The sequence below is a fragment of the Haliotis cracherodii genome, unplaced genomic scaffold (genome assembly GCF_022045235.1).
Source record: "Haliotis cracherodii isolate W230 unplaced genomic scaffold, xgHalCrac1.p SCAF_13, whole genome shotgun sequence".
In the NCBI taxonomy this organism is placed as follows: Eukaryota; Metazoa; Mollusca; class Gastropoda; order Lepetellida; family Haliotidae; genus Haliotis; species Haliotis cracherodii.
In genome coordinates this window covers 40,303,920-40,317,002 of record NW_027266268.1, presented here as the reverse complement: position 1 = coordinate 40,317,002, position 13,083 = coordinate 40,303,920, and the positions used below count along the sequence as shown (strand labels likewise).

General features: G+C 47.8%; 1 protein-coding gene across 1 annotated transcript in view; it reads right to left on the bottom strand.

Annotated features, from left to right (window-relative positions):
* Positions 1–13,083, bottom strand: part of LOC139459933 (myomegalin-like) — a 103,898-nt gene that overhangs the window by 53,137 nt on the left and 37,678 nt on the right. Inside the window, exons 3-12 of the mRNA XM_071241669.1 lie at positions 12,464–12,531; positions 11,142–11,249; positions 8,389–8,465; positions 7,117–7,198; positions 6,180–6,314; positions 4,310–4,341; positions 3,900–4,056; positions 1,893–1,964; positions 886–981; positions 266–307 (exon numbers count right to left, since the gene is read on the bottom strand). Of these exons, the coding sequence (XP_071097770.1) occupies positions 266–307; positions 886–981; positions 1,893–1,964; positions 3,900–4,056; positions 4,310–4,341; positions 6,180–6,314; positions 7,117–7,198; positions 8,389–8,465; positions 11,142–11,249; positions 12,464–12,531 (869 nt within the window). The remainder of the gene's footprint in view (positions 1–265; positions 308–885; positions 982–1,892; positions 1,965–3,899; positions 4,057–4,309; positions 4,342–6,179; positions 6,315–7,116; positions 7,199–8,388; positions 8,466–11,141; positions 11,250–12,463; positions 12,532–13,083) is intronic.

Genomic DNA, 13,083 nt, shown 5'->3' with positions numbered 1-13,083 from the left:
TGCATGCCAGAAACACAGCACCCACCAGCATGGCTCAAGAGAATGTCAGGCAATACCAAGGGCAACCGTACACAAGTTAATCTACAGTATGCCCGGTGTTGTGCATGTCCTGCCCAACATGGTGGATACCCTAAATATTGATCTACACGCCCGAAGTCAATATCACAGACTGGTCATTACACCTTCAATATCATTTCAGTTCCCGTATTTCTTTTCAGTAGTACATCATCGGCTTCTTCCTGCTAAAGTTGATAAAATACCTCACCTTATTTTTCTCATCTTTGTCCCTCAAGGCATCTTCAAGTTTCTGAAAATAAACTGTGCTGTTAGTATCCAGGGATCTTATCAGGAACACGATCATGTCACAAGTTTTACTCCCCCAAAAGATGACTGATTCACAGTTCTGGCTAGATCTTACTCCCACAACAGATGATTCATGGTTCTGCAAGGTCTTACTCCCCCCAAAAAGATGGATACACAGCTCTGGCTAGGGCTTCCTTCCCAAACAGATGATTCATGGTTCTGCAAGGTCTTACTCCCCAAAAAGATGACGGATTCACAGTTCTGGCTAGATCTTACTCACCAAACAGATGATTCATGGTTCTGCAAGGTCTTACTCCCCAAACAGATGGCTGATTCAAGGAGATGACCTACCCCTATAGCATCCTACCCGTGTCGACTTACCCGTGGCGACCTACCCCTGTGGCGACCTACTCCCAAGGCGCCTACCCGTGGTGACCTACCCCTGTGGTGACCTACCCCTAAGGCGACATACCCCTGTGGTGACCTACCCCTAAGGCAACCTACCTGTGGTGACCTACCCCTGTGGCAACCTACCCCTGTGGCGACCTACCCCTGTGGCAACCTACCCCTGTGGCAACCTACCCCTATGGTGTTGTCCTTGTCCTGGAGCTGACTCTGCAGGTTGTTAAGCCTTTCCTGGAGCTTGCCCAGATTCTCCTGTTGGTCGTCCACCACGTCCTGCAACACAGCACTGTCAGTCCAAGGAACCAAACAACACATATATGTTCCTTCATGTAATCATTCATCACTGAGCAATGGACTCAACATTGTGTCAGGCAACAGAAAACACCAAGCCTGTCTTGGAAATCATTCTCAAGTAAGAAGACATGAAAATCTACTTTCACATTCCTGAAGAAAGAAACAAGGAGCATTGACGAGATGAAGGAGAGCATGCAACAGTGGTACATGTGACATTCAGCGTAGACAGGGCCAGCACATCAGGACCTCTGGCAGTCCCAGAGACATAGCTACTGCACCAAGATACATCACACAAGATGGCGGGGAAGTATTCTACACACAGAGATTACAGTTACCTTACAAAGGATAGCCGCTGGTCTGTATTAAAAGTATCCATCTTTATTATCTAATCTCACCCAATGGGAGGGGTCAGTAGGGGTGAAACAATACATCGGTGCACCGGTGCATCGTCAGTTTAGTATGTGAAGATATGATACACGATACGTTTTTTTCTGTATTGATACAAGACAATCCACTCCCTAAAAGAAATTACTTGCTACTTGTAAAATGATACCCGCCATTTTTGTAAGTCAAATATCAGGAAATGTGTTGTAATTAGGGTTTAAGTTCACTACTAAAAAGAGCTGCTACGAACATGTTTCTACAGCTAGCTTTACCTTTTGAACCTGCTCTGAAATATTTCTAGGCAAGAAGTTTCCACGTGATTGGACGTAAATATGCATATCGCGATATATCGTATTGTGATCTATATATCGTGATACATATCGTATTGTGACCTTGGTGTATCGTTTCATCCCTAGTTGTAAGTGGTGATTTTGTTGCACAAGGCCAACGTGTTGACTCGAGGGGACTGATCTAAGCTACAGAGGATCCTGGGAGGGTTGACCAACCTGGAGGTGGTTGTGAGCCAGGAAGGAGTCCGTGTCCACAGTGCGGGCTTCCTTCAGGGCGCTAGACAGTTGCTGCATGCAAGAAAACAGGCACAGTCACAACACAGAGACATGCTTCACAGCAGCGGATGGTAGAATCTCACCCCCTCCCACACCCGCCCAGTCACAACACAGAGACATGCATCAAGGCAGCGGATGGTAGAATCTCTACCCCTCCCACACCCGCCCAGTCACAACACAGAGACAGGCTTCACAGCAGCGGATGGTAGAATCTCACCCCCTCCCACACCCGCCCAGTCACAACACAGAGACAGGCTTCACAGCAGCGGATGGTAGAATCTCTACCCCTCCCACACCCGCCCAGTCACAACACAGAGACAGGCTTCACAGCAGCGGATGGTAGAATCTCACCCCCTCCCACACCCGCCCAGTCACAACACAGAGACAGGCTTCACAGCAGCGGATGGTAGAATCTCACCCCCTCCCACACCCGCCCAGTCACAACACAGAGACATGCTTCACAGCAGCGGATGGTAGAATCTCTACCACTCCCACACCCGCCCAGTCACAACACAGAGACATGCTTCACAGCAGCGGATGGTAGAATCTCTACCACTCCCACACCCGCCCAGTCACAACACAGAGACATGCTTCACAGCAGCGGATGGTAGAATCTCTACCACTCCCACACCCGCCCAGTCACAACACAGAGACATGCTTCACAGCAGCGGATGGTAGAATCTCTACCACTCCCCCACCCGCCCAGTCACAACACAGAGACACGCATCAAGGCAGCGGATGGTAGAATCTCTACCACTCACACACCCGCCCAGTCACAACACAGAGACAGGCTTCACAGCAGCGGATGGTAGAATCTAACCCCCTCCTAAGAAAAGTTACCCTGCAAGATAACTACTTTCTGTTCTACACTCAGGCACCAGCCCCTATCTCCGTGTCTCTGGTTTCTACCCAGTACAGAATCTGCTGTGAAGCTGTCACTACAACATCAATACATGCAGACTGGTTAGAAGACATAAAAGATGATATGAATTCGACCCAACATTTAGGAGACAGAGAGCCTACCTGCAATCAACAGGTGTGTTAAACGCAGTCCACATGCTGAAGTACATTCACGTGGAGCCGGGGAGTCAGGCCATGCAGTAGATGCCTGCATGCTGGGCAAGTCACCCATGTCACTACCTCTGCCTATTACTGACTGACCTTCACTGTCGTGCATTTCCCTACTTTTGACCAACCACCAGTCCTGCCTAATGTATCTACTCTTATGTCTGACCCACAAATCTGCCCTGCCCATCTCCTCATATGTATCTGCCCCACCCATCTCACATGTGTCTGACCCACCCACATGCCCCGCCCATCTCTTCATATGTGTCTGACCCCCCACATGCCCCGCCCATCTCACATGTGTCTGCCCCACCCATCTCACATGTGTCTGACCCACCAACATGCCCCATCCATCTCCTCACATGTCTGACCCACCAACATGCCCCGCCCATCTCCTCACATGTGTCTGACCCCCCACATGCCCCGCCCATCTCCTCACATGTCTGACCCACCAACATACCCCGCCCATCTCTTCATATGTGTCTGACCCCCCACATGCCCCGCCCATCTCCTAACATGTGTCTATCCGATACATCAAATAACGTGTCTACAGTCTTTATCAACTTACATGTGTCTTCCCCATCAATCTACTCAGCTTTGTCTGCCCTGAGAACAAGCCCTGTCCTGCCCAGCGTACATGTCTGCCCTCCCCACATTACCAAACTCTCATGTGTCTGCCCTGCCCACCTTCTCACTAGAATCTCTGTCTCGCAAATCTACTCACCAGCATGTCTGCCCAGCCCATCTACTCACCAACATGCCCAGCCCATCTACTCACCAGCATGTCTGCCCAGCCCATCTACTCACCATCATGCCCAGCCCATCTACTCATCATCATGCCCCGCCCATCTACTCACCATCATGCCCAGCCCATCAACTCACCAGCATGTCCCGGTCGCGTCGGTCCAGCTCCTTCTGCAGGTGGTCCAGTCTGCCCTGCAGCTCCTGCCTCTCTCCATCCGCCTCCACCAGCCTGGTGTCCAGCTGACATGCTCGGTCAGCCTCCGCCTCCAGCCTCCCTGACAGCTCCCCGATGTCTCTGTAGCAGAAGCACACACTTGATCACCATCATAACAATGACTCACTTTCTCCTGTTTCTTCAAAATTGAAATAATTTTTAGTTAGTTAGGATAATAAACTAAATTCAAACAAACATCACAAAGGAGGTTTTACTACTATTTTAAATTTGCACAACAAACAATAATACTTTTCTTTATACAGAAATGTTATTTGAGGCAATTTCTCAAATCTAAGACAAAAATGGGAACATTGACTATCTTAACAACACTTACTTTTCTTTGGCGGCTGCCATCTCTTTGAGTTTCTGCAAAAAGAATTACAATAAATTCAGGCTTTAACACATTTCAACACCAACAACAGCAGCACCTCACTACAGAAATATATCAATGACATTGCTGACTGATTGACCTGTTGTCTTACAGCTAGTGGGCAGCCTCACTGACCTGTATTTCCAGGGGGTGTTTGTGGGCGGCTTCACTGACCTGTTGTCTTACAGTTTGTGGGCGGTCTCACTGACCTGTATTTCCAGGGGGTGTTTGTGGGCGGCCTCACTGACCTGTATTTCCAGGGGGTGTTTGTGGGCGGCCTCACTGGCCTGTTGTCTTACAGTTTGTGGGCGGCCTCACTGACCTGTATTTCCAGGGAGTGTTTGTGGGCGGCCTCACTGACATGTTGTCTTACAGTTTGTGGGCGGCCTCACTGACCTGTATTTCCAGGGTGTGTTTGTGGGCGGCCTCACTGACCTGTATTTCCAGGGAGTGTTTGTGGGTGGCCTCATTGGCCTGTATTTCCAGGGAGTGTTTGTGGGCGGCCTCACTGACCTGTATTTCCAGGGAGTGTTTGTGGGTGGCCTCACTGGCCTGTTGTCTTACAGTTTGTGGGCGGCCTCACTGACCTGTATTTCCAGGGGGTGTTTGTGGGCGGCCTCACTGACCTGTATTTCCAGGGAGTGTTTGTGGGTGGCCTCATTGGCCTGTATTTCCAGGGAGTGTTTGTGGGCGGCCTCACTGACCTGTATTTCCAGGGAGTGTTTGTGGGTGGCCTCACTGGCCTGTTGTCTTACAGTTTGTGGGCGGCCTCACTGACCTGTATTTCCAGGGAGTGTTTGTGGGCAGCCTCACTGACCTGTATTTCCAGGGGGTGTTTGTGGGCGGCCTCACTGGCCAGTTGTCTTACAGTTTGTGGGCGGCCTCACTGACCTGTATTTCCAGGGAGTGTTTGTGGGCGGCCTCACTGACCTGTATTTCCAGGGAGTGTTTGTGGGTGGCCTCATTGGCCTGTATTTCCAGGGAGTGTTTGTGGGCGGCCTCACTGACCTGTATTTCCAGGGAGTGTTTGTGGGCGGCTTCATTGACCTGTTGTCTTACAGTTTGTGGGCGGCCACACTGGCCTATATTTCCAGGGAGTGTTTGTGGGCGGCCCCACTGGCCTGTATTTCCAGGGAGTGTTTGTGGGCGGCCTCACTGGCCTGTATTTCCAGGGAGTGTTTGTGGGCGGCCTCACTGACCTGTTGTCTTACAGATTGTGGGCGGCCTCACTGACCTGCTGTCTTACAGTTTGTGGGCAGCCTCACTGACCTGTTGTCTTACAGATTGTGGGCGGCCTCACTGACCTGTATTTCCAGGGAGTGTTTGTGGGCGGCCTCACTGGCCTGTATTTCCAGGGAGTGTTTGTGGGCGGCCTCACTGACCTGTTGTCTTACAGTTTGTGGGCGGCCTCACTGACCTGCTGTCTTACAGTTTGTGGGCGGCCTCACTGACCTGCTGTCTTACAGATTGTGGGCGGCCTCACTGGCCTGTATTTCCAGGGAGTGTTTGTGGGCGGCCTCACTAGGCTATATTTCCAGGGAGTGTTTGTGGGCGGCCCCACTGGCCTGTATTTCCAGGGAGTGTTTGTGGGCGGCCTCACTGACCTGTTGTCTTACAGTTTGTGGGCGGCCTCACTGACCTGTATTTCCATGGAGTGTTTGTGGGCAGCCTCACTGACCTGTATTTCCAGGGAGTGTTTGTGGGCGGCCTCACTGACCTGTATTTCCAGGGAGTGTTTGTGGGCGGCCTCACTGACCTGTATTTCCATGGAGTGTTTGTGGGCGGCCTCACTGGCCTGTATTTCCAGGGAGTGTTTGTGGGCAGCCACACTGACCTGTATTTCCATGGAGTGTTTGTGGGCGGCCTCGTGTGCTGTGTTGAGGGCCTCCATGCGCAGCTCCAGCTCATGCTCCATCATCCCCATCTTCTGCTGCGTCTCTCGCAACTCCCCAATCAGCGGCATTGACTCCTACAATATCACCAACAGTAATGTCAACTAAGCAATAAAATTAAACTTTATTGCCAAAAATGGAACGTATGTGTTAAGTCTCACCATTAAATAAACAAATACCACATTTTGTTTAAAAATGAAACCAAATAGGATATTAAATATGGTTGCTGTGCTGGCCATATTGAAAATCTTATTATTACATCTTGAAAAAATGGGTCCTATGTTTCCACAGTGCAAATAAATGCACTTGAATGAATTTAGGTGCATGGTCAAAAACCAAGTTTAAGATCTAAGATTAAGTTCTGAATAATGGAACGTATTTGTTTAGCACAACAGACTAAAATTATACCAAATGCCGGAAACAAGTTTCTTCTTCATGGGTCCAGTAATTTTTTAGGATAAGATTTTAACGACAGACGACTGACGCCAGGCAAACAAGTCAGTGAGATAAGCTCATTTGTCTTTGTCAGGTGATAAATAAAAATATTTTGTCTCAACAAAAAGAAAATCAAACTACACAACAACAAAACAGGATCCTCTTTTGCAAATTGTTAGTGATACCATCTCCTGGCTTACTTCCCCAATAGAATTCCAGAAAAAAATCGTGATTAAAGTCACAATGAAAATCACAGAAACTGACACAGCATGATCTAAGCAGGCTGGACAGGGACAGACATAGTCCTGACAGATGAAGGATCATTGTCACTGATTCAACCTCATGAGGAGAGGATCAAATGGAGGCAACTCTGCATGTTAGACCCTGGTGATGGTGGGTTTGTACAATGCTGTGCTGCAGCAGGTGCTTGTGTGAGTGACCTACCCTGTTCCTGTCCTGCTGCATCTGACTGCGGATGTGGTTCAGCTCTGTCTCATGGTTGCTGGTGAGACTCTCCATGGCCGTGCTGCACAGAGAGGACACAAACTGGTATGACAACAAATGTTATATCTGGGATAACACTTTCATAGTAAAGTACATGTTGGGGTTGACTTCCATATAAACGCACACTCCCTAAGTAAGGCTCCCATGATCTAGCCTCAATGGCTGAGTGAGTTAGATCGCTGACTTTGTGTCTTGGCAATGCATCACAGTTGCATCTCTTCCCCAGCATAACACCATTCCCCATCTCCCCGCCCACCATCTGACTCATCTACCTGCCACCATCACCACCCTGCCCATCCCTCCGACAAATCTCCCCACCCACCTGTCCCTCCCTCCAACAGTTCTCCCCACCCACATGTCCCTCCCTCCGACAGTTCTCCCCATCCACCTGTCCCTCCCTCCAACAGTTCTCCCAAACCCACCTGTCTCTCCCTCCAACAGTTCTCCCCATCCACATGTCCCTCCCTCCAACAGTTCTCCCCACCCACATGTCCCTCCCTCCAACAGTTCTCCCCACCCACATGTCTCTCCCTCCAACAGTTCTCCCCACCCACTTGTCTCTCCCTCCGTCAGTTCTCCCCACCCACCTGTCTCTCTCTCCAACAGTTCTCCCCACCCACATGTCTCTCCCTCCGTCAGTTCTCCCCACCCACATGTCCCTCCCTCCAACAGTTCTCCCCACCCACATGTCACTCCCTCCAACAGTTCTCCCCACCCACATGTCTCTCCCTCCAACAGTTCTCCCCACCCACATGTCTCTCCCTCCGTCAGTTCTCCCCACCCACCTGTCTCTCCCTCCAACAGTTCTCCCCACCCACCTGTCTCTCCCTCCGTCAGTTCTCCCCACCCACCTGTCTCTCTCTCCGTCAGTTCTCCCCACCCACATGTCTCTCCCTCCGTCAGTTCTCCCCACCCACCTGTCTCTCCCTCCGTCAGTTCTCCCCACCCACCTGTCTCTCTCTCCGTCAGTTCTCCCCACCCACATGTCTCTCCCTCCGTCAGTTCTCCCCACCCACCTGTCTCTCCCTCCGTCAGTTCTCCCCACCCACATGTCTCTCCCTCCAACAGTTCTCCCCACCTACCTGTCTCTCCCTTCAACAGTTCTCCCCACCTACCTGTCCCTACTCCGACAGTTCTCCCCACCCACCTGTCCCTACTCCGACAGTTCTCCCCACCTACCTGTCCCTCCCCCCGACAGTTTTCCACACCCACCTGGCCTTCTTCAGCAGCTCCTGTTTGTCCATCAGCTCCTTCTTTAGACTCTCCACCTGGACCTTCAGCTCAATATTCTGCAATGACACAGTATAACATGACAACATACACCCACATACAACAATTTAACCAATACAGTGGAACTACGCTTATCCGGATCAAGATATCTGGAAACATCACTTACCGACGAAATTTACATGAAACAAATAAAATGCTTTATTTATTGTAAAATTTGGTTTCCGTATCCTGACTAGTCCTTGTTTCAGCCCTTAATGACGAGTGCATGGCAGGGTAACAACAAGTACCATCATTTAACGTCTTTTGTTATGACACTGCAGATTTCTGGGTGGATGCTCTACCACAAAGACAGTCTATCCAGAAAGGGAACTTCAATTACCAACAGTGCCAAACACACACTATTGTGTCCCACTTCCTGGACAGCGACCAGCACAAACTCACAGTTATATACATCAACCACATGCACGATCAGATTATCGCTGTTGACACTTTGAAACAAACAAACTTTTTGTGCCTCTTTAGAATTTGGGTAGAGGAAGCAAATCTAGTCAGTTGACAAGGGATTCTTTTATCTGGACAATATTTGAAAAATAACAAGTTTCCGGAAAAGCATGGTTTGACTGTACAGCCACACTGTACCACAAAGAAACCCATAAATACACTTGACAAAGTACAAGACATTTAAACAGTACAACATCTACACAACACAGCACAACACATTGAAACTGTTCAACAGATATACACAGCACTTATCATACACATAGTAATCATCATTGACTTCGCTGTGTAACGCCATGGTTTGTTTGTTTGTTCTTTAAGTCAGCAATATTCCAGCTATAAGACGGTGGTCTGTAAACAATTGAGTCTGGATCAGACAATCCAGTGATTGACATCATGAGCATCGATCTACACAGTTGGAATTAGATGACATGTATCAACCAAGTCAGCGAGCCTGACCACCCGGTCCATTTCGTTGCTTCATTTCACATATCTGACGGACAACATCCATGATACGTTACCTCTCTCATTTCATCCCCGACCAGTAAGCAACAAGGAAACAAGAAATTCATGTACAAAGAATTCAATATTTCCACCAACTGAAGACTAAACTTACTAGACTGGGAGAACAACGCATCTGAATACTTCACTGCCATGTCGACTTTCTCACAGTGGTTGTTGGAGGGAAATGGAAATAATGTGACAGTGCCCAGATGAGCAAACCATGGTTAGAGAGCTGCATTCTTGTATATCCTAACACAATAGCTCAGAATGAGGGTACCAGCGGCAGCAGTGGCAGGTTTCACTGTATCAACATAATCATGCCAGTTCCCCGGGTGACAGATGCCCTGCAAGTTATGACAGGCTGCTCAAGACATGTCAATGTTCTACTTACTGTCTTCAGACGACATGTCAGTCTACTACTTAGTGACTTCACAAGACATGTCAGTCTACTACTTGGTGGCTTCAGAAGACACGTCAGTCTACTACTTACTGTCTGCACCAGGACATGTCAGTCTACTACTTACTGTCTTCACAAGACATGTCAGTGTTCTACTTACCGTCTGCACCAGGACATGTCAATGTTCTACTTACTGTCTGCACCAGGACATGTCAATGTTCTACTTACTGTCTGCACCAGGACATGTCATTGTGCTACTTACTGTCTGCACCAGGACATGTCAATGTTCTACTTACTGTCTGCACCAGGACATGTCAATGTTCTACTTACTGTCTGCACCAGGACATGTCAATGTTCAACATTCTACTTACTGTCTGCACCAGGACATGTCAGTGTTCTACTTACTGTCTGCACCAGGACATGTCAGTCTACTACTTACTGTCTTCACAAGACATGTCAGTGTTCTACTTACTCTCTGCACCAGGACATGTCAATGTTCAACATTCTACTTACTGTCTGCACCAGGACATGTCAGTGTTCTACTTACTGTCTGCACCAGGACATGTCAGTCTACTAGTTACTGTCTTCACAAGACATGTCAGTGTTCTACTTACTCTCTGCACCAGGACATGTCAATGTTCAACATTCTACTTACTGTCTGCACCAGGACATGTCAGTGTTCTACTTACTGTCTGCACCAGGACATGTCAGTCTACTACTTACTGTCTTCACAAGACATGTCAGTGTTCTACTTACTCTCTGCACCAGGACATGTCAGTGTTCTACTTACTCTCTGCACCAGGACATGTCAGTGTTCTACTTACTCTCTGCACCAGGACATGTCAGTGTTCTACTTACTGTCTGCACCAGGACATGTCAGTGTTCTACTTACTGTCTGCACCAGGACATGTCAGTGTTCTACTTACTGTCTGTATCAGGACATGTCAATGTTCAACATTCTACTTACTGTCTGCACCAGGACATGTCAATGTTCAACATTCTACTTACTATCTGCACCAGGACATGTCAATGTTCAACATTCTACTTACTGTCTGCACCAGGACATGTCAATGTTCAACATTCTACTTACTGTCTGCACCAGGACATGTCAATGTTCAACATTCTACTTACTGTCTGCACCAGGACATGTCAATGTTCAACATTCTACTTACTGTCTGCACCAGGACATGTCAATGTTCAACATTCTACTTACTGTCTGCACCAGGACATGTCAATGTTCAACATTCTACTTACTGTCTGCACCAGGACATGTCAATGTTTAACATTCTACTTACTGTCTGCACCAGGACATGTCAATGTTCAACATTCTACTTACTGTTTTGAAGACATCCTCCCCATCCCCAAACTTCTGCTGCATCCGTTCCTCCAAGAAGTAGATTCGCAGCTTCAGACTGAAGTTCTCTTTCTTCAGCTCTGCAATTTGCTGAAACACCGATACATACCATTTGTAGTCAAACACAGACATATCCTGTTGTGAAACATAGACACATTCCATTCTGTAGTCAAAGAGATACATAAGATTCTGTAGTCAAAAAGACACATGCCATCCTGTAGTCAAACACAGACACATGCCACTTTGTAGTCAAACAGACACATACCACTTTGTAGTCAAACAGATACATACCATTCTGTAGTCAAACACAGCACATTCCATCTATAGTCAAACACAGACACATACCATTCTGTAGTCAAACACAGACACATACCATTCTGTAGTCAAACACAGACACATTCCATTCTGTAGTCAAACAATGCTGTATGACTACAAGACCTGTCTACCTCTTTTGAAACTGCCAAACAGATACATACCATTCTGTAGTCAAACAGACACATACCATTCTGTAGTCAAACACAGACACATTCCATTTTGTAGTCAAACACAGACACATACCATTTTGTAGTCAAACACAGACACATTCCATTCTGTAGTCAAACACAGCACATTCCATCTATAGTCAAACACAGACACATGCCATTCTGTAGTCAAACACAGACACATACCATTCTGTAGTCAAACACAGACACATACCATTCTGTAGTCAAACACAGACACATACCATTCTGTAGTCAAACACAGACACATTCCATTCTGTAGTCAAACAATGCTGTATGACTACAAGACCTGTCTACCTCATTTGAAACTGCCATAACCAATATCTGGTCACATATTTTAACACAGACTTACATTCATGCTTGAAACACGTAACATATTCCAACATTGGACATGAAGCTCCTATCTCTCCTGCTGCACCAAGGTCGACCTGATGCACCTGCTCCTACAGCAGAGATTGCAGGCGGGCACTGGATACAACCTGGGCAAAGGGGGGGTAACTCTTCCCACAAAACACAAGACTTCCGTTGTGGTAACCTCAGAAGCTATTATCTTGATGCAGTGTTGCAGCTCAAGATCAGGTGCTGGCAAGCAACATGATTAACAGTGCTTAGTCTACATACAACATCCCAGGGATATTGTTCTACACACTATCCAGAGACAAGGAGAAACACCCAGGTTTCAGACAGATGGTGCAATGATGGAATCTTCCCAAATCAAAATACATGGCTGCCTGGGAATTGTAACATTGACACTACAAGGACTCATGGTTTCTATGACGACCATGCCCTTGTTGTCTGCCTTACCTGGTCATATTCCTTCATGGTGCGAGCTCGGATCGGAGACATCCGCCCATTGCTCTGTTTCGTCACCACTGCAACAAACAAAAGAAATTTGTAGCAAATATTTTCAGATGCATATCATCCAACGCCCCATCACCCATCAAATGCTCCATCGCCCACCCAACTCACCATTGTCCACACAAATACCCATCACCCACACATCTCATCACCCACACAAATACCCATCCCCCCCACAAATACCATACCCATCGCACACCCAATTTCCCATCGCCCAACCAACTTCCCAGCATCTACACGACTCCCCAGCGTCCACCCAACTCATCATTGTCTACAAAAATACCCATCAGCCACACAAACACCCATCACCCACACATCTCCCCTTTTTCAACACAAATACCTATCGTCCACAACTCCCGATCGTCCACAATTCCCCATCATCCACAATTACCCATTGGTCATCAACTCCCCATCGTCCACAATTCCCCATCGGTCACCATCAACTCCCCATCGATCATCAACTCCCCATTGTTCATCCACTTCCAATCAGTCATCAATTCCCCATAGGTCATCAAATCCCCATCGTTCATCCACTTCCAATCAGTCATCAATTCACCATCGTCCAC